The sequence below is a fragment of the Mustela erminea genome, chromosome 20 (genome assembly GCF_009829155.1).
Source record: "Mustela erminea isolate mMusErm1 chromosome 20, mMusErm1.Pri, whole genome shotgun sequence".
NCBI classification, from domain to species: Eukaryota; Metazoa; Chordata; class Mammalia; order Carnivora; family Mustelidae; genus Mustela; species Mustela erminea.
Window position 1 is genome coordinate 20,290,210 of NC_045633.1, and position 20,422 is coordinate 20,310,631.

The 20,422-nt window shown below is 52.7% G+C and overlaps 1 protein-coding gene across 9 annotated transcripts; it reads left to right on the forward strand.

Moving 5' to 3' along the window:
- Window positions 1–1,434: 1,434 nt before the first annotated feature.
- Window positions 1,435–18,507, forward strand: ZNF500 (zinc finger protein 500). 9 transcript variants are annotated; one of them, XM_032328157.1, is made up of 8 exons: window positions 1,451–1,527; window positions 4,552–4,741; window positions 6,547–6,667; window positions 11,049–11,545; window positions 13,117–13,300; window positions 13,495–13,562; window positions 14,799–14,910; window positions 16,490–18,507. In XM_032328157.1, exons 4-8 carry the CDS (start codon window positions 11,144–11,146, stop codon window positions 17,098–17,100), a joined length of 1,377 nt encoding a protein of 458 aa, XP_032184048.1. In that variant the 5' UTR covers window positions 1,451–1,527; window positions 4,552–4,741; window positions 6,547–6,667; window positions 11,049–11,143; the 3' UTR covers window positions 17,101–18,507. The 9 variants fall into 9 exon arrangements, with proteins under 9 accessions (XP_032184053.1, XP_032184048.1, XP_032184050.1 ...); XM_032328159.1 differs by having other exon boundaries at window positions 1,460–1,527; window positions 4,590–4,741; XM_032328158.1 differs by having other exon boundaries at window positions 1,494–1,527; window positions 4,464–4,741.
- The last annotated feature ends 1,915 nt before the right edge of the window (window positions 18,508–20,422 follow it).

A 20,422-nucleotide genomic window follows, 5' to 3' on the forward strand; every position in this document is an offset into this window, starting at 1 on the left:
TAATTCTTCCCATAGAACTTTAGGGTCCGCTATGTGCTACTACAGAGGCTCAGGGTTCAGCAGGGAACAAAACCAAGTCACTGCCCTCAGGAGCTTGCACCTAGGTGGGACAAGATCCTAATAAGTAAACTGTGGGCATAATGGATAGCGATGGGTGCCCCAGTAGCAAGTAAGGCATTTAAGAGGTATCGGACAATCTAGGGTTTATAATTGGAGGAAGGAGTCAGGAAGACCTCACTGGGAAGGAACCTTGAGTAATGATGTGAAGGAGTAAAGCAATACGCCACAGAGATAACTAGGGTCCTGGTATTCCACACAGAGGGAAAAGAAGCCACTGCTAGTGCAAAGGCCCTGGGGCAGGAATATGCTAGATGTGTTCAGGGAATACTTGTGTGATGATTTCGTCACTTTATGCCTCTTGTTACCAAATCGCAACTTCAGCTGCCTGTCCTTCCAAAGGCCAATACTCAAAAGATGAATATTGTTTAGAAAGGAATATGAGTTTTATTCAAGAAGCCAGCCACCTGCGGAGAAGTGGGACTCCTGTCCAAAAGCCAGCTCCCTGGTTTCTGCCTAGCCAGGAGAGTTTTAAAGGGGGGGGGATCTTTAATCAGTGAGGGGGTGCAGTGGTCTATAACAGGTCCTGATTCCAAGTGGACTTCGTGGTGCCTCTTTACAGCTCTCAGCGCTGGAGGGTTGTGCAAGAGGTCTAACTGCTCTTCTGTGACATGGGAGGCCTTTCTATTCTTCTAGAAAGGAATGTAAGATTTAAAGATACCCAAGGAAGGTTGGTAAATCAATATGGAATTAAGAAGACCTATGAAATGTCACTGTGCTAGGGCACCTGGATGGTTCCCTCTGCCTTCGACTCAGGTCATGATCCCAGGGTCCTGGGATTAAGCCCCATCTCAGGCTCTCTGCTCCGTGGGGAGCCTGCTTCTCCCTCTGCCTGCTTGTATTCTCTCTCTCTGTGTCACACAAATAAATAAAATCTTTTTTAAAAATCACCATCCTAGTTATGAAGATCAAGGTAGATCTATCTCCAAGATACTCTCTTGGTAGAATTTGAGTTTCTCGAAAACAAGCGCCTGCTAACTAACCACTGTGATAACGCCTGCGGCTAGCAGATGGGAGGTCTCAATATGCTTTGGAAAATACGCATGAATGGTTTTGAACTTGATACAACCGTGAACGGCTAGTGTCCCCATTCACAGATGTGGAAACTGAGGCTCATAGCCCACGAGGGGCTGGCCAGGCTTCAGTAACCTGGACGTAGCTGCCCTGAGAATGAAACCACCCTCCAATGCCCTCGCAGAGCCGTCTCCCGTGCTGAACCCCAAGGCAGAGCGGGATCCCACATCACCCCAGGAGCGCCCAAGTATCGGAATTTCCAAGCGCGGCGCGGGGCACTCTGGGAAATGTAGTCCGGTCCGGTCTCCGTCTCCGTCTCCGGCGACTTCCGCTTCCGGCGGTTAGGGACTTCGCGCGAGGCTTGGGGAAAGACACGAAAGAAGTGCTGCAGCCCGGGTAGGTATGGATGGTGTCTTCTTAGCTGCTGTCCTACTGTGTGTGGCCCGTCGTCGCAGCCACCAGGCAGAAGCGGAAATGGATCTCAGGACCCTTCCTGGCCTTTCTGGGCGCGCCCCAGATGGGGAAGCGGGGCAGAGCGTGTTCAGCCAAAGAGCACGAGAGTCCAGGGTAGCTACCGAGTCAGGCTTTAGGATTCCTGGGTTATTATTCCGGGCCAGAGTGCTGTAGCCTGGTGCTTCGGGCTGGGGTTCTGGAAGCAGAGACGTGGCTTCCAGTCCCGTTTCTGGCGCTTCCCGGCTGTGTGACCTCCTCGGAGCTTCAGGGGGTTTTACTTGTAGAGATCACACTACCCCTATTATTACCAAAATAAGAACAGAGGGAGAGCAAATGTGTATAGCCAGGTGCTCCGGAATTGGAGGCCAATATTATTATTTCAGAAAGAAGCAGGCAGGGCTCCTGGGTGGCTCAGTGGGTTAAAGCCTCTGCCTTCAGGTCAGGTCATGATCCCAGGGTCCTAGGATCGAGCCCCGCATCGGGCTCTCTGCTCATTGGCGAGCCTGCTTCCCCCCCTCTCACTCTGCCTGCCTCTCTGCCTACTTGTGATCTCTCTGTGTCAAATAAATAAATAAAACCTTAAGGAAAGAAAAAAAAAAAAAGGCAGCAGCAGCAGGCAGGGTGCCTGGGTGGGTCAGTGGGTTAAGCATCAGCCTTCTGCCCAGGTCATGATCCCAGATTCCCTAGGCAACAGCTCTCCATCGTGCTCCTGCTCAGCATGGTGTCTGCTTGTTCCTCTGCTCCCCACCCTGTTCCTGCTTGCTCACTCTCTCTCTCTCAGATACAATCTGAAGAAGAAGAAGAAAAAAGAGGAGGGGGATGGGGAAGGAAGGAAGGAGACAGTACAAGATTGGGGCTATGCATTGACCTGGAAGGGCTCCATCTCCTAGGTAGACCGTGGGCGGACAGCACTTGGCACCTCTTGCTGTCTTACCTTGAACAACTTTTGCTTTTAGAACTGAGAACCCCAAAGGGCACTTCCTGCTTCTGAAGAGCGCCTTTCTGTCTGTGAGAGCGTTTTTTTTACCCTGGAGGTGGTGGACAAGATTCCTTAACCAAACTCTACTTAGGCTCCTCACAACTCTTCTCAGCAGGGCCTTGACTTTGGGACTTCTGTGTTCATTTCTGCATTATCCAGTTTTAGCAAGAATCCAGTTGAGTCAGTTCAGCCAGGACCCCCACCCTTGATATCTGATTGGGTTCCTCACCCTCCAGCATCCCCCAGGTGATGTCTGATCATGTTGGCCTGCCTTCAGCAAGAATTCTAGTAGGTTGGTTTAGCCACAGTCTCCCTGATGTTTCCTCTTATTTTCATCCTCCCCCCACCTTGGCTATAAAATGCTGCCTCCCTCACTACACACCCTTTGCAGTGATTCCTGCACCTTTCTCTGGTCCTGGATAAAGCCTTCCGTACCATTGTTTGCCAAGTGGCATGAATAACTTCCCTGAACAGTGGTTGAGAAAGAAGTGTATTTCTCTCACTGTGTGTGTGTGTGTGTGTGTGTGTGTGTGTTGCCATCTCTCTCTCTCTCACAGGCTGGCTCTCTGCATGGTTGCCTTCAGCCCTGAGTATGGCTGAAAAGATTTTTGAGGGAAGCTGGGCATTTTACCTCTCTTTCTCTTCCCTTCGCTTTGGCCTCCTGCCCTTTTGGAGAAAACCATTGAAGAAAGTATTGAAGCTAAGGACATTCTGGCTTCTGTTAGTGAGGGGGATGAACCACCAGGTGAACTACTGGCCTTTTCTTTTTTTTTTTTTCTCCCCAAGATTGATTGATTTTTAGAGAGCAAGAGCGGGGGAGGGATAGAGGGACAGAATCTAAAGTGGACCCCGCTGAGCACGGAGCCTGATGTGGGGCTTGATCCAAAATCCAGAGCCACCCAGGAGCCCATGAACTAATGGTTTTTCTGTATAAATATTCTCCACTTAAACAACAGCGTCCCTCTCTCCACTCCTGCTTCATGTCTCCTTTTTTTTTTTTTTTTAAAGCTTTTTTTATTTATTTGAGAGAGAGAGACCGAGTAAGAGAGAGCATGAGAGTGGGGAAGCAGACTCCCCATGGAGTCTGGGAGTCCGATTCAGGACTCGATTCCAGGACTCCGGGATCATGAGCTGAGCTCAAGGCAGTTGCCCAACCAACTGAGCCACCCAGGCGCCCTACATGTTTCTTTATAACACTGTCACTGCCTGTGTCATTCCCTTTGTTTGTGTGTGCCAGAAACAGCCCAGAAACCTGTTGATGTGTTTTGTTTATCTCACACAGGTCTTAAAACCAGTTTGAGTCTACATTCAAAATTAGGAGATTTCCCCTGAACATCTAGATATCAGACTTCAGTTAGACGGACGGGCAGCACGGGGGCTGTGTCCCCCCGGCTACTTCCCACATGCCTGACACTGGCTTCCAGCAGGAGCTGCCATTGTCCTAGCACTGCTGTGTCTCTTGTAGTGGGGATAGACTCTCCACATTCATGTCACTCTCCTACCTGGCAGTGCCAAAGACCAAGATGGACACGTGTTTTAAGAAAAACGGGGGAGAGCAAGTGTCTTTGTGCATAGCATGAATATCCCGGAATGTTGGGTGTGCCGGCTGTCTGTGTTGAACGGCCTGTCTTGCTTCCTTTCCTGCCCCTGGTCTGGAGTGGGTGGTGGTCTGAAGACCGAGGAGAATCATCAGTCATTCCAAGGACTGGCAGTTTGGGGGGGTCTGGTTGTATTATCTGGACTGAATTATGTCGTATGTTGAAGCCCTAACCCTCAATGTAACTATATTTGGAGAGAGGATTTGTAAGCGGTCATTAGGTAAAATGAGATGATAACAGGTGGGGCCCTAACCTGATAGGACTGTGACCTTAGTAAGGGGGATCATTCTCTGTCGGGGGAGGATACAGTGAGAAGGTAACAGTCCGCACGCTGGAAGAGAGCTCTCATGAGGGACTGAATCCACCGACACCGTGATCTTGGACTTCTAGCCTTCAGAACTGTAAGAAATCAATGTGTGTGGTCTAAGACTCCCGGCCTCCGTGGTATATGCTGCCATGGCAGCCAGAGCAGACGAAGACCCGGTGTTTCCCAGGAGGAGCGTGTGAATCTTCACCCCCATTCTGAGTGATGCCTGGGCTGCCCACAAACCGGAGAGTTCAGCGGATGTCATCCAGATGAGTAAGGATTTCCAAGCATGCCTGGTGGTCCTTGAAGCCCCCTTCTTCCTCCACACTCCAGCCTCCTTATCCTGGAGGTAGCTCTCCCTCAGAGGAATGGTCACGCTTTGCAAGGCTGTTCTTAACACGTTAGCTTCTCATTTGACCTGCTGGCTGCAGGGATAAGGCATGAAGTTTCAAGTGCTGGGTGGCTGAGGGCATAAACGGTGGCTATCTTCGGCCTCCCTGTTAACTGATGCAGCCTCTCATCTGTCTCCAATTTAATAATGGAACCAAAACACAAGCAGTCTCCAAGGAGAGATTTCCCAGGCATTCACAGCAAGCATTCTTTTCCCTCCTGCTTTGTGTTAATGAAAATAGTAACAATGCTGTTTACTGACTCCGTCTAGATTTCACCCTAGAGTGGAGTGTTCGAATGTATTAGATCATTGAATCCTAGTAAGTATCCTCTGGGGCACAGGTACTGTCCATCTCCATCTGTACCACCATCATCATGTTTGTGAATGAAGTTTGTGTAAGGCTGAGCTGCAGGCGTCAACGTCTGAAAAACAAATTCCTCCCACTCATCTATTCAGTCATCAAGCAATTATTTACTGAGCACCTCTGTGAACCAAGCAGATCTGCCCACTGTGTTTTGAAAACCAGGGGGTATTGTGGCCCCAAGTGGCCCCCTCAAAGGATAACCTTGAGGCAGGACCAGAGACTGGCGAGGAATCATTCGGATAGTTATTCCAAGGCAGGCCTCTGATTACCTGGCTGGTGTTCAGGAGAATCTTAGGGGAGTCATTGGGGCCACAGACTCGGGAGTGGACCTGCCTGAGTTTGATTTGGCTTTTCCCCTTTCCTAGCTGTGTGGCCTTTAGTAGGGCTATGCCCTCTCTGAGCCTCAGTTTACTCATCTAGAATTTGGGTCATAATGATACCTATGCAAGAGAGTCCTGGTGAAGATTTAAGTAGCACAGTAAAGAATTCCTGTGGACTGAGGAAGTGCTTAAAAAACATTAGCTTTGGGACCCTTGCATAGCTCCGTTGACTGAGTGTCTGCCTTTGGCTCAGGTCGTGATCCCAGGGTCCTGGGATCAAGTCCTGCATTAGCCGGAAGCCTGCTTCTCCCTCTGCCTGCTGCCCGCCCCCCCAATCGTGCTTTCTCTCTCTCTCTCTGACAAATAAATAAGATCTTTTTGTTTATTTATTTATTTATTTTTTTAAAAGATTTTATTTATTCATTTGACAGACAGAGATCACAAGTAGGCAGAAAGGCAGGCAGAGAGAGAGGAAGGGAAGCAGGCTCCCCGCAGAGAGCCTGACCCGGGGCTCGATCTCAGGACCCTGAAATCATGACCTGAGCCGAACCCACTGAGCCACCCCAGCGCCCCAATAAAATCTTTTTTAAAAGATTAAAAAACATTGGCTTTTATTATTGCCTCATGGAAGCCTTAGAAAAAGTGTATGGGTGCCTAGGTGGCTCAGTTGGTTAAGCAGCTGGCTCTTGGTTTCGCCTTAGATCATGATCTTGGGGTCCTGGGATCAAGCCCTGAGTTGGGCTCCACACTTGGGGGTCTGCTTCAGGATTCTCTCTGAAAAAAAAAAAAAAAAAATTTTTTTTTTAAGTGTAATAAAACACCCATTCTATATTAGTTTTGAGGCATGCCAGCTCTCCAATGACTCTTTTAGATAATTTAGTCAAATTAAACTGTTTGATTTGTATATTGAGTTTTTAGTTCTCGGTCATTTGGACATTGAGAAATTGCTACCAAAGATGAGAACTTTTGGAGGGCTTGACTGTATACCCTGTTTTCCTTATAGTTAATAAGAGCAAGTGTGAGCTAAGCCGATGTCCCAGATGTGATGACAGAACTATGTCTTCACTCTGACAAGATATTCCCCTCTGTCTTCAGAGAACGGTCCATACGTGCTGCAAACTTCTGTGAGTATGAGGCTCCCATTTTAACTTGAACTGTTTTGTAGACCCGATAAACACTGAAAACAAGCTACAGCTACAAGAATAAATAGTAATCTGTGTGCTTAACTATAAATACTTTTCTTTCTTTTTTTTAAAAAATATTTTACTTATTTATTTGATAGAGAAATCACAATGTGATTTCTCTATCAAATAAATAAGTAAAATCAGCCCCAAATGACTGATAGGCAGAGCAGTAGGAAGAGGGGGAGGGGGAAGCAGACTCCCCGCTGAGCATAGAGTCCGATGCGGGGCTCGATCCCAGGACCCTGGGATCATGACCTGAGCCGAAAGCAGAGGCTTAACCCACTGAGCCACCCAGGCGCCCCACTATAAATACTTTTCATTCAGACTGTGAACAGTGCTTGGGGCCTTAGTGGACCCAGTGACCTCTTACGGGAACTCCACAGTGCCACGTCCAGGACCCGCAGACTTCAACTCCTTGGGGCTGCAAGTCATGACGCTAGAGCCGATGCTTAAGGAGCATTGGTTATGCACTGGACATTGTCACAGGTGCTGTACAATCAGTCTCATCTAATCCTGTCCCTCAGCTCTCTGAAGCCAGAGCTATGGCAGTCCCCATTTCACAGGTGAGGAAGGTAAGGCGTACCTAGTTAATAAGTAGTGGGACCAGGATTTGAAGCACAGGTTAGGAGTGTTTTCTGTGAATGCCCAAATTCATCCTGACTTATATTTGTTAGGGACTGCATGTTTGTGTGTCCCCCAAAATAGAATTAAGACCGAAATCCGAGGGGCACCTGGGCATCCGAGGGGCAACTGGGCATCCGAGGTGCACCTGGGCGACTCAGTTGGTTAATGCCTGCCTTCGGATCTGGTCATGATACCAGGGTCCTGGGATCCAGCCTTATGTCAAGCTCTCTGCTTAGTGGGGAGTCTGGTTCTCCCTCTGCCCCTCACCCTGGTCATGCCCTCCTTCCCTCCCTCTCTCTGTCAAATAAATAAAATCTTTTATTTTTTAAAAATTTTATTTAGTTATTTGACAGAGATCACAAGTAGGCAGAGAGGCAGGCAGAGAGAGGGGGAAGCAGGCTGCCCACTGAGCAGAGAGCCCGATGCAGGGCTCGATCCCAGGACCCTGAGATCATGACCTGAGCCGAAGGCAGCGGTTTAACCCACTGAGCCACCCAGGTGCCCCTCAAATAAATAAAATCTTAAGAAGAAAAAAAAAAAAAGACAAATCCTGGGGCGCCTGGGTGGCTCAGTGGGGTAGGCCATTGCCTTGGGCTCAGGTCATGATCTCAGGATCCTGGGATCGAGTCCCACATCGGGCTCTCTGCTCAGCAGGGAGCCTGCTTCCTCCTCTCTCTCTCTCTCTGCCTGCCTCTCTGCCTACTTGTGATCTCTCTCTGTCAAATAAATAAATAAAATCTTTAAAAAAAGAAAAAAAAGACTGAAATCCTAAACAAACCCACACAAGATCTGGAGCAAAGCAGAAACTTGTCCTTTAAACCTCTATTGGTTGTAGTCACTGAAAATTGCCCAGACAGGAGAGGGCCAAGGCTATGTCAGCCAGGCCTTGGTCACTACATTGACTTGCTAACTTCTGGATATATGGCACTGAGGAGAAGATGCCTGGTCCCCACAGCTAACCAGGAGGCAGTTAGAAAGGGGAAGGCATGGCATAGCTTTGAAAATGCTGGCATCCCCAGAGCTCTCCGCTCCCTTACACACAGCCCAGCACACTCTGCAATCAGATCAGGGTCTTGCAGTCCTACAGAACCTGCTGGTTTTCCCTCACATTCTCCACCTGCCTCTTTTGTTCCTCCTTTTCCCTCTCCTGCTTTATTTGTTCTATCTTCTTCCTGCCCTGCTGCATCCTTCCTCTGACTTGTTCGAAGGTCCCCCTTGCACATTCTCCTCCCAAAGCAAACTGAGCTCAGGCCTCTTGTGTTGGACCTAAGGACCACTTCCTTGAGTAAGTGTACACTTTGGTGTTCGTTCATTCTAACATTCTTGCCTTCCTGGCCAGCAACCCCATGCTGAAGGAGAAACTGAGGCATATATGGTTCTGCCTTTCTTCAGGCCCCAGCACAAGGCTGTGGAGGCCTGGGAAAGTCCTGAAATCTGCCCTTAAAGATGCCTCCCACTTAGGGAGGGGCAGTGAAATTAGTCACGGGCAGCCCAGGGTCTTGTTCTGCTCCGTGTGCCCACAATAAAAACTGGATATTGGATGTAGTAGGAAAAATGAAACATGAGAGAGAATGGCGAGTAGGATGGGAAGAAATGCTAGTGGGAAGATGGGGTAAGGTGCTAGGTCTGGGGATGCCACAGCTGAAGGACTTGGGAATCTCCTGGTCCTTATGTTAGTGACGATGTTTATGGAGCACTTATGATGTGCTAAGCAGCTAATCCTCTCCATGACCTTTACCTGCTTAAATTCCAGGGGCTTAGTCTCTCCCAGGCTGCATAGCAACACCAAGGACCTTCTGTTCATGGTGCCTGCTTGGTACAAAGCAGAGCTCAATAAATATTTATTGATTAAATTAACAAATAAATAAGCAATTGGTAGCCAACATGCCCCAAACAGGTAACTTTCTGGGTCGTCATTAACTAGTCTCTAAAATGAAGAGGTGGGGGTGCCTGGGTGGCTCAGTGGGTTAAGCCGCTGCCTTCGGCTTGGGTCATGATCTCAGGGTCCTGGGATCGAGTCCCGCATGGGGCTCTCTGCTCAGCAGGGAGCCTGCTTCCCTCTCTCTCTCTCTGCCTGCCTCTCCATCTACTTGTGATTTCTGTCAAATAAATAAATAAAATCTTAAAAAAAAAAATGAAGAGGTGGACTAGAACAGATGCCAGGGTTCTAACCTCATTCCAGCTCTCCACTTACTGAGTATGTATGGACCTTAGGCAGGTTGTTGAACCTCTGTGTGTCTCCTTTCCTCATCTATAAAATATTGCTAACAGTACCTACCTCCCACTGTTGTTTGGTTTTTAAATTTTATTTATTTGACAGAGAGTGAGAGAGCACAAGTAGGGGGAGGGGAAGAAGCAAGCTCCCCACTGAGCCGGGAACCAATGCGGGGATCCCAGGACCCTGAGATCATGATCCCAGCCAAAGGCAGCTGTTGGACCCAGCCATCCAGGCACCAACCCCGCCCCCCCCTCCCTGGCCATGGTTGTTGGAAAGATGAATTGTTAATAATTGGAAAGTACTTAAAACAGAGCCTGGTACGTACAAAGTACCATGTAAGTAGAAATGTAAATTCACAAGTCCCCGCCCGCAGTGTATTTTTCTCAGGCCAGGGGAGGGCGGATTGGAAAGGATGCAGGGAGAATTGCCCAGAACCTGCGGCGCCTCGAAAACCTTGCCCGGTCACTGAAGGTGCAAGGACTACTTTACCCATAATGCCTCCCATGGACCCGCCCACGCGGTCTCATTCTCACCGTCTTACTGGTGGTCGGCCACAGTTCAAGGACTACGCTGCCCACAATGCCCGCCGTGGACCCGCCTATCCAGACTCAGTCCCGCACTCGACAGCCGGCTCGGCCAGTAGCGCGGGGACTACATTACCCACAATGCGCCGGTGGGCCCGCCCCCAGCGTGCTGAATTTGCGGCTCACGAGGACCCGTTTGGGGTGTTCGTTGTGCGGGTTTGTTTGTCTAGTCTGTGGGCGGCTTGTCTGCTGCGCCTCCTGCTCCCGCGGTCCCCTCTCGGCCGGGCCTGCCTCGCTGCCGGTGAGTGCGGGTGCGGGGCGCGGGGTCCCCGCTCGAGCTTCCATCCCGGACCCACGTCAGAGCCCGGGTTTGTGCTCGGCCTGGGCTGCCGCTCACCCTCCACCTGAGGACGAAGCCGGGGAAAGCAGCCCGGCCGGGGACTCCCAGCACTCCCAGGACCCTGGATTTGGAGAGGCCGAGGTGACCATCCAGTCGAGGGTACCCGGCGGGCCTACGGGGCTTGCAGGGCCCGAAATCGGGGGTCAGGTCGTGACAGAATCCGCGTCCTCGTAGTCAGAGGGCGCCCTGGTTCTCACCATGTTTCCAAAGGGACCCCAGCCCAAGGGGGCCAGCCGTGGTAACAAACACCGCGTTTCTCTAACTCTGATCCTATTCCAGGCAATGCGCGAAACCCTTTCCAAAAATCCTTTAGTCTTCTCAGCAGCCTCTGTGTAGGGATACCATTTTCTCCGCTTTTTGAATGCGGAACCGAGGCTCGGAGGGTTTGAGTAACCTGCCTGGGAATTAGCAGGGGGTAGCCGCAAGAACCCTTTAACCTACAAATTAAAGCCGTTTTCTTTTGCCAGTGAGCGTGAGTTGGCTCTCTGGGGCTTGTGGGTAGATGCTTACCTAGCCCTAACACCGCACCAAGATGATTTTACTGTTTCCGTACAGAGCCCTGCAAACCTCTTTTCCAGTGTCTGGCCTGAGGTACCGGGAAGCACAAATTTGAGCCCTGAGGCACTAGAAAGCAAAACCCGCCCCAGACAATGGCCACCACACCTGGTCTCCAGCCTCCACCGCCCCTGGACCAAGATGAGATCTTGATCGTGAAGGTGGAGGAGGATTTCTGCTGGGAAGAGGAGCCCTCCCTGGAGCCAGAAGACCCCAGCCCTGAGACCTTCCGCCAGCTCTTCCGGCTCTTTTGTTACCAGGAGGTGGCGGGGCCGCGGGAGGCCCTGAGCCGCCTCTGGGAGCTCTGCTGCCGCTGGCTGCGGCCAGAGCTGCGCACCAAGGAGCAGATCCTGGAGCTGCTGGTGCTGGAGCAGTTCCTGATGGTGCTGCCAGGGGAGATCCAGGCCCGGGTGCGGGAGCAGCAGCCGGAGAGTGGTGAGGAGGCCGTGGTCCTCGTGGAAGGGCTGCAGCGGGAGCCCAGGAAACAGAGGCAGCGGGTGAGGTGGGGGGCAATTTGGCCCTGAGGTGAGGAAACGGGGCCCCAAGACCTCAGGGCCCTGCCCTCTTTGGAAATTCCTTGGAAATTTCCAAATTTCAGAGCTCAGAGCCACGGCCTGCCTGGGTCCCTGGGAGGGCGGGGGACTGGGACTGCCTGCACCTGTGAATTGAAGAAGGCAACTGCGGACTGTTTCTCAGCCTTGGCTGATGGGTGTAAATCCATCGACTCAGCACAGGTAGCCCACTAGCTGTGTGGTTTGGTTCGTCAGCATCATCCCGGTGGGAGGTCAGACACAGCTTTTGACGGGAGGGAGGGTATAGACTTTCCCAGGCAAGGTGCTGGGGGTTGAAGAGATCCCAAAATGAGGAGGAAGAAAAAGCAGGGGCTGGTGGATGCCCTGGTTAGAGCCCCCCATGTCCCCAGGCTCTCTGGAGCTGTGCCATCCCAGGCAGTGGCTACTGGCCACATGTGGCTTTTTTTTTTTAAGTTACAACTAAATATGTCATTGTAGTTCCTAGGACACACTAGGCACATTTCAAGGGCTCAGTTGTCACACGTGGCCAGTGGCCCCTGTACTGGATACTAGACAACGAAGATGTAGGACACTTTGTCGTCATGCAAAGTTCTGTGGACAGCATCACTCTAGGGCACACTCCCAGCTTCTAAGAAAATCTGAGGAGTGGGAAGTCTTACAGATTTGTCTTGCTTTGATTAGATTAGTTTTTCTAGACTAAATATTTGGCATATATGGACAGGTGACCTTGCTTCTTGTGGTGGTACCATTGGCCATACACTGCTTTTCTATTTGCCCAGCAGCATAGACACATCCCTCCCCAAACTTGACCATAGTGTGAGTTGATTGCAGTAGGCAGATCCTGCTGTTGTGGCCAGTGGGAATTCAGGATCCCTTCCCAGCCCCTCTAGCCTTGGCGTTGGGGTTCTTAGCACGGCTTCCCTCTGGCTCCGTGTACCCCATAACCTTTGGGGACTGTCTCCTCTTAGAAGTGTGCAATGTTGAGCCTGACACAGGGGTCCCTGGCAGTGGTTTCACTGTTCCTCAGAGATGTCTCTTGTCCCAAGTACTGTTGCAGAGCTCAGTAAAGTCCAAGACCCAAGTTCATCCTCTTCACCTTCTCTGGAGTTGGAAAATAGATGGTTTCAGAGCACCGGCAGGTGAATTTTAAAAATGCAGCACATGAAATAGTGCGAACTTCAGAAATGAGACCTGATTGGGGATCCTCCTGGCCCAGGAAGGAAGGATAAGAATATGATGGGGAGAGACTGGGGAGACTCATCCAGGGACAGAGCAGGTCTCACTTTGGAGCGTGACCTCTTTGCAGCTACATTCCTTCTTCCAGCATGTCTGGAGGGAGGACTGTGTGGCATGTGGTGGGCTGTGGGGGTAGACAGGGAGAGGAAGCCCTGGGTGGGGGTGGGGGGGTGAGGCACAGTTGGGCAGAGCCTGGGAACAGGAGGATGGCCAGGGGTGCCTGAGACAGTGGTTGGGGACCTCATGGGTTTTCTCCCAACCTTCTGGGAGCTGGTGGACAGATCTCTGTCTGCATGCAGGGCCTGGAGGTGCTCCCTGATGATGTAGCGCCCCATGGGGCAGGAGAACAGTCCTTGAAACACCAAGTGGAGGCCAGGCCAGAGGAGCTGTCTCCGGAGGAAGGGTCTGGATGCTCCAGCCAGCAGCCCCCATCCCAGCGGAGCCGCAGACCAAAGAGGGGCCCCCAGCTCTTGCCAAAGAGGGGTGAGTAGCCATCCCTCTAGATAACAGAAGGCCTGCAGGGGAAGGAGGCAGAGGGAAGAGGGTATCTTAGGAGGCTGTGCATGTGGGAAGGACAAGTTGTAAAGGTGGGGAGTAGTTGCATCTGTCTGGGCCTTCGCTACTGTGTGCACTGGTGGGCTGTGTGGCCTTCTCTGGCAACTCTGCTCTTTCCTCAGGCCCAGCGGCCTCCCAGCATCAGGAGACAGCAACTTCGGCCACGTCCTTCGTTCCGTCATGGTCCCAGGTGAGTGCACGTTCCCAGTTTGCATCTTTCCTGTGTGTACCCTGCCCTTGTCACAGGGGCACTTCTCTCCTGTCAGGTCCGACTCGCAGAGGCATTCCCTTGTGGAATGGCCCCTTTACCTTGACTTTCTCCTCCCGAGGTCGTTTCTCGGATCCCGTCGAGTATTAGTTGTGCCCCAGAGGATTCTGGGGCTTAATGGTGAGCTGGGGCAGTCGTTTCCAACCCAGCCAGGAGCTAGACTCTTGGGACTTTGGGCAAAAATATGGATTCCTCCCCCAGCCCTGGCCTGGAATTGAACTCTCCTTTGCTTGTTCGTTTAAATAACAGCTTTATTGAGGGGCGTCTGGGAGGCTCAGTTGGTTAAGCACCTGACTCTTGATTTGGGCTCAGGTCATGATCTCAGGGTTGGGAGCTCAAACCCCATGCAGGCTCTGCCCTCAGTGGGGGGTCTGCTGGAGACTCTCTCTACCTCTCCTCCTCCACCTGCTCGTGCTACTCTTGCTCTTTCTAAAATAAATAAATCTTTTTTAAAAAATACAGCCTTATCGAGGTGTAATTCACACACACCCAGCTCAGCTGTTCGGAGTGCATGGCATTTAGCGTATTTATAGTTATGCAGCCATCGTCCCAGTTTCTCCCAGTGGAGAAACACTTTCCTCCCCAGCACACCCCATACCATTAGCAGCAGCCCCCCATTTCCCCTTCCCCAGCCCCTGGCAACCTGCTTTCTGTCTGTACAGATTTGCCTCTTCTAGACCTTGTTTGCTTGGGTTTTCATCTGCTCCTTGAGTCAGTTTGGTGCTAGATTTGGAACGACTAGCCTAGAGGCTTCCCGAAGTTCCCAAGACACCCCACTCGGGTCCTAGGGCTGGTTGAGCTGAGGCAGGGCATGCCTAACTCATGCCCCTGGAGAACTGGGCCCCAGTGACTGAATGCACAGGGGAACCAGCTGCTCCAGACGGTGAATCTGTCTGCACTGTCTCTGGCCCCGCAGCAGAGGGACAGAGTGCGGCGGTGATGGTGTCCTCCCAGGGAGCAGGATTCAGCCGTTCTGTGAGCAGAGCCTGAGGAGGAGGGGTGGACAACAGCCTATGGAGAGGGAAGGTATTGGAGAGAGGAAGTTGGGGGAGACAAGCAGGACCTGCCATTGTGATACAGGCGGAGGGGGTTGGTGAGCCCACCAGGCTGACCCACATTACGGAGCCGCAGTGTGGGACTGGGTGGTTTGCATTCCAGCAGGTGCCAGTGACCTTGGAGGACACGGCAGCGTACCTGTCCCAGGAGGAGTGGGAGAGCCCGGACCCAGCTCAGCGGGACTGTAGCTGGGACGCACTGCCGGAACACAGGGGTAACGTGCGGAGAGGCCCCGGCCACTGCTCATCGTCGGCGTGTCTGATGTGGGCCGGTCTCAGGAAGGGGGGCTTCTTCCCCAGGCTGGCTGTGCCCGGGTGGGTTCCGTGGGCCAGGGCCACTCCCTGGAGAGTCTGCTCAGCAAGCAGCTGGGTGCAGCCTGCCAAGCCAGGGTTGCTAGTGACCCGTCAGGGGCCCGGCCGCAGTGGGGAGACTATGGCTGCTCACCTCACCCGAGGCAGGTGCCCACAGCGGTCCTGGGTTCCTTGTTCTTTTGTGCCTTCACCCATGTGGTTGGTCCGGTTTCACATCTGCCTCTGTGCTGCCCACAGCCCTGTGGGTCGAGCTGCTCCTGGCAAGGCCTTGACCATCCACAGCCTCTCCTGACCACCTCCACCCCCAGCTCCCCACACAGCACCGCTGCTCTCCGTGCTCCGCTCTCTTGACATTCCAGATACCCGTTCACTCCCTGCAACACGTTCAGCTCAAGGAACTGAGCTGCCTCTTGGTATCAGTTGGGTTTCTTCAGAGAAACAGAACCAGTTGTGTGTGTGTATGTGTATAAGTTAAGACATTTGTTTTAAGGAATTGGCTCACAGGATGGTGACTTCTGGCAAGCATAAAATCATAGGACAGGCCTGCAGACTGGAAATTTGAGTGAGAATTGATGTTCCAAGTCTGATATCTGCAGGGCAGCCAACTGACTAGAAACCTGGGTGGGATTTCTGTATTGCAGTCTTGAGGTAGAATTTCTTCTCTGGGGGAGGTACCTGGCTGGCTTAGTCGGTTTAGTGTCCACCTTGATGTCTGCTCAGGTCATAATCTCAAGGCCTGCAAGGGGCTCCATGCTGGGCAGGAAGTTTGCTTAGGATTCTCTCTCTCCCTCTGCCCCTCTCTGCTAAGCCTCAGGTTCTGCTCTTAAGACCTTCTACTGATGAGTTGAGGCCCACCTACAGTATGGAGGGTGATCTGCTTTTTTTTATAGTCACCTGATTATAACTGTTATGCAGATCTACAGATAACATTGTGAGAGGTTATTTATGGCTGTGGTTTGTTTGATTAAACACCAAAACACTGTTGACATTGAGGCTGTAGAATTCTGTTATGATGCCGTCTTGTGAGCTATAGGATATTCACCTGCATCCCTGGCTTCCACCCACTAGCAGCAAGTGTGACAACCAAAAATGCCTTCAGACACTGCCCAGTGCCCTCTGAGGGCCGACACTGCCCCGGGATGAGAAACTTTGGCCTAAAGGTTATGGGCCTAGACTCTAGAGCCCACCCTGTAACTTACTAGTCGAGTGACTTTGGGTGAGTTCCTCAACATCCCCGTGCCTCGGTTTCCCCATCTTATCATGGGGGCAGTAACAGCACCCACCTCACTGGCGTTCTGAGGGTTTCATGGGCTGCTGGCCATGGTTCATTATCTCCATTTGGGGTCTGACACTCCCCTGCTAAGTGCTCTGAGCCTCGCTCTCATGTTCCTCAGATGGGACCGCTGCCCAGCCTCTGCCCTCTTATTAGACACATATCCTCTCCCCGTGAGGGCCTCAGGGATTGTGCTTTCTCTGTCCCAGGGCTTGGGCTGCAACTTGATGGAGAGGACGCCAGGGAGGACGTGTCGATGAGAAGGGAGCGGGACCGAGAGCCGGCCGGGGTCATGACCAGACCTGAGCAGCCGCTGGAAAGAGCAGGACCCCGACGAGTCGAAAAGCCATACATGTGCCCTGAGTGTGGCAAAGGCTTTAGCAAAACGTCCCACTTGACCAAGCACCAGCGCACGCACACCGGGGAGCGGCCCTACAAGTGTCAGGTGTGCGGGAAGGGCTTCAGTGACCGCTCCAACTTCAGCACGCACCAGAGGGTCCACACGGGCGAGAAGCCGTACGCGTGCGCTGAGTGCGGGAAGCGCTTCAGCCAGAGCTCCAGCCTGGTCATCCACCGCAGGACGCACACCGGGGAGCGGCCTTACGCCTGTGCCGAGTGCGGGAAGCGCTTCAGCAACAGCTCCCACTTCAGCGCGCACCGGAGGACACACGCGGGCGAGAAGCCCTTCGTGTGCCCAGCCTGTGGCAGGGGCTTCCGCCGGGGCACGGACCTCCACAAACACCAGCGGACCCACAGCGAAGAGCAGCACCCACCGGGCCCACAGAGCCCCGCAACACGGCTCCAGGAGGCCCTCGGGTAGAAGCCTGGCCGCCACTCACTGAGCTACCCGCCTCGGGGGGCCCGGTCAGAATTTCACGGTCAGAGTTCATGAAGCTGCTGGAGTTACTCTCTTGGAACCAGAACCCTAACCGAAGGCATTTCGGAAACACCTCATTTGCCTCTGCTGGGGGCCCAGCTGATGGCTGTGGGACGTTTCAGGTGGCCAGGCTGAGGGAAGAATCCAGGCACTGAGTGTGGCAGTGACAGCTGGACACGGAGCGGGTAGACCTGGGCCGTGGGGCCGCTGTCCAGATGCGCACAGCCTGGGTGGCTTAGCACCCCAGGGATGGATTCTCACTGTTCAGGGGGCCGGAAGTCCGATTCGAGGCGTAGGCAGGGCTGCTGCTTTCCGGACGCCCTGATGGGAGTCACCATCCCACGCCTCTCTTCTGGTTTCTGATGTTGACGGCGTCCCCAGTGTTCTCACCTTCCGGCCCCTTCGCTCCCGTCTCTGCCTCTCTGCTCTGGTGTCCTAAGGGCACAGTCCTTCGATTAGGGCCCCCAGTCCAGAATGACCTCATCTTAATTACATCTGCAAAGACCCTGTTTCCAAATAAGGGCACATTCTGAGGTTGTGGGTGGACGTGAAGCTGGGGACACTTTGTCGGACCATTTTGGGGAAGCCTCAACAGCTCCTGTTTCTTGCAGTGTTAACACACCCTAGCCTTTCCTGGCCTCTCACCTTGCCCTCCAGCCTTGCCACACTCAGTGTGTAGGCCGTGGAGGCTTTTCCGTGTCCCTGTGTTATCAGCGGGACCGTGGGGGGAGTTGGGGGTCACCTTCACAGATCCACAGCTGTTCTAAAGGATGAATGCCTGGTGTGGGAACACTTCCCTGATACCCCATCTTCCAGCCTCCGCAGCCTGTGAGGAAGCCTGTGGATTTTACCTGTCTTCCCGTCTGTCCCCACGGCAGGAGTCCATGGTTGTCTTTGTTCCAGCCCCAAGTGGCCAGGACAGAGGCAGCCTTGGCTGACCCACTGGGTCTTTCTGAGGCAGACAGGAAGCTGACGCTCCCATAGAGGGTCCTTGTTCTATTTCGTCACTGGAGTTGGGGCAGATGCTAAAACCCCTTGGTTCTGGAACATTCCATGCAGGGAGTGTGGCAGTTTCCCATGGTGGGGTTGCCTTGGGCCTTGTCTTGTGCTCCATTCTGTTTGTTACCCAATCACTGTAGGTATTTTCCATCTTTCAGTGTAACCCAGGTTCCAGGATGTGTGATTTGTTCTTGGTTCCTTTAATAAACAAAGTCGGTCCCTCTGGCCTCGTACACTCTGCCCTGTGTGTTTTCCAGAGAAGGGGCCACTCAGTTGAAGCACAGTTTTACTTTCTAGGCCTGCTTCCAGGGCTCGAGCATGCCTGGCGGTGCCGACCACCCTCCTTCCCTATGTGGCCGTGAGTCTGCAGGCTCACTTCTGTTGTGTCCAGGCTGGTGCTGAGGCGGCTGCCCGCCTACTTCTTGATCTGGGACCTGGGCCCATTAGTGCCTGTTCCAGAATATTCTCTCACAGAGTCCTAGGACATAGGACTTTTGTGACTTTCCTTTTATAGATGGGAAACTGAGGTCCCGAGTGCTTCTACCACCTGTCCAGGTGGCAGAACTGGCTGTAAACTCAGAGCTGAACTCCTACCACATCATCTTCTTGGCTTGCCTTAATGGTCATTCACCCAGTTGAACTTGGAACAAAGCGTTTATCTTCTTACTTTGTGAAACATGCTTAATGAACTTCCTGGCATTAAAGGGGGTAGAGATGGGGAAAATGGGGTTTAAAGGAAAAAAAAAAGCTGGCCATGGCTCTTGACAGGCTGCATGGGTGGAGGTGGTCACGTTCAGTCTGCCTTGCCCAGCAGCCGAGCTCTGACCACACTGCAGGTGCCCTGGAGCAGAGGGGGAGGGACTTTCGCAGATGGGCGAGACCTGGGAGCCCAGGTGACACAGCCTGGTCACCTACCCTGCTAATAGGCCCACCCAGGGCCTCCCGTGGCCTTGGTGTAAATTGTCTCGCCCCTGGCCCCTCACTGGTGCAGATGGGGGCTGGTGTGGGGGCCCCCATGGCCATATCAAGGGGGTCTGTGGTCTTCACTGGCTGGCTGAGCCTGCCTTGCCTGGTACAGGGCTTGATGGAAAGAGACCCTTACCTATCCGCAGCGCATGCCAGCATGTGGTGACCTCAACTGAATGCTGGTACCCGTGCCCAATCCCAAGGACCCTGCCAAGCCGCTGAGCCCATGTCACAGGGACTTAGAGATGACTGCTCTTCCTCTGGGGCAGGCGGGGTGGAACAGGGCAGAGACTGTGAGAAACGGAACCTCAGATACAAGTTGACGAGAGAACAGAGGTAGCCCCAGGTCAGGGCTTCAGCCTGTTGGGGACAGCAGGGCTGATATAATATGAAAGGACTGAAAATGGGGGGCGGTGGGGAATAGCACTTGCAAAGTAACAGAAGGGATATCATCGCCCCAGGTCAGGGCTTCAGCCTGTTGGGGACAGCAGGGCTGATATAATATGAAAGGACTGAAAATGGGGGGCGGTGGGGAATAGCACTTGCAAAGTAACAGAAGGGATATCATCCACACGGCAGGGCGCTGCCCTGTTCCATGGGGACCATTTGGGTGTCAGGACACTCAGTACTTTCTGGGAAGATCAGCTCCACCCATAGTTTGGAAGGACCCTAAAACAGATGTGTGCCTTTGTATCGTGGTGAAAGGGAAAAGCCTTCACCACTTTATCAAAGAATCCACTTGGTGCTTGAGAGAGAGCTTGTGGTGTGTTCATTTAGGCACATAGAGTAGCAAGCAGCCAGGGACCCAGAAGATCAGACCCGATTCTCTTGCAAGACCCTTCCAACCCAGAAATTCTCTAAATATGTTTTACTGAAGTTTTAGTTTTAGAAAGAGCTTGCTTGGTGTCAATAACAGATGCACACCAAAGGGGGTACAGACACAGGAGAGAAAAAATCAGACAGTCTCACTGTCGGCACAGACCGTGCTCTCTCTGTGGGGTCTGCTTCCCAGGTGCAGTCAGAGGCGCTGTCGTCATGCGCTCTATACAGTTGTGTTCTGGCGTCTTTGCTCTAAGTGCGTAGAATGCCCCGCAGCCCAAGGGTCCCCATGCTGCAGAAGCAGCACCTTGTCACGGAAACAAGGGAGAGCCAGGGGCCAGGGCATGTGGATGGAGAGTGGAATCATCCCATCCAGCTCCTCCTCCCTTCGGTTCCTGGAGGCATGGAGGCAGCTACGGTTGGCTCAGGGGAGGCACCAGGGCCTCCCTGGCTGTCCCTGGCCCAAGAGCGTCCCCTAGTG

Bases quoted from the DNA above. Each gene is read 5' to 3' on its own strand.
- ZNF500 (XM_032328162.1), top strand. From the start codon at position 11,144: ATGGCCACCACACCTGGTCTCCAGCCTCCACCGCCCCTGGACCAAGAT. The intron at 13,301-13,494 runs GTGAGTAGCCAT...CTCTTTCCTCAG, and splicing joins CCAGCTCTTGCCAAAGAGGG to GCCCAGCGGCCTCCCAGCAT. The intron at 13,563-14,798 runs GTGAGTGCACGT...TTTGCATTCCAG, and splicing joins TCGTTCCGTCATGGTCCCAG to CAGGTGCCAGTGACCTTGGA.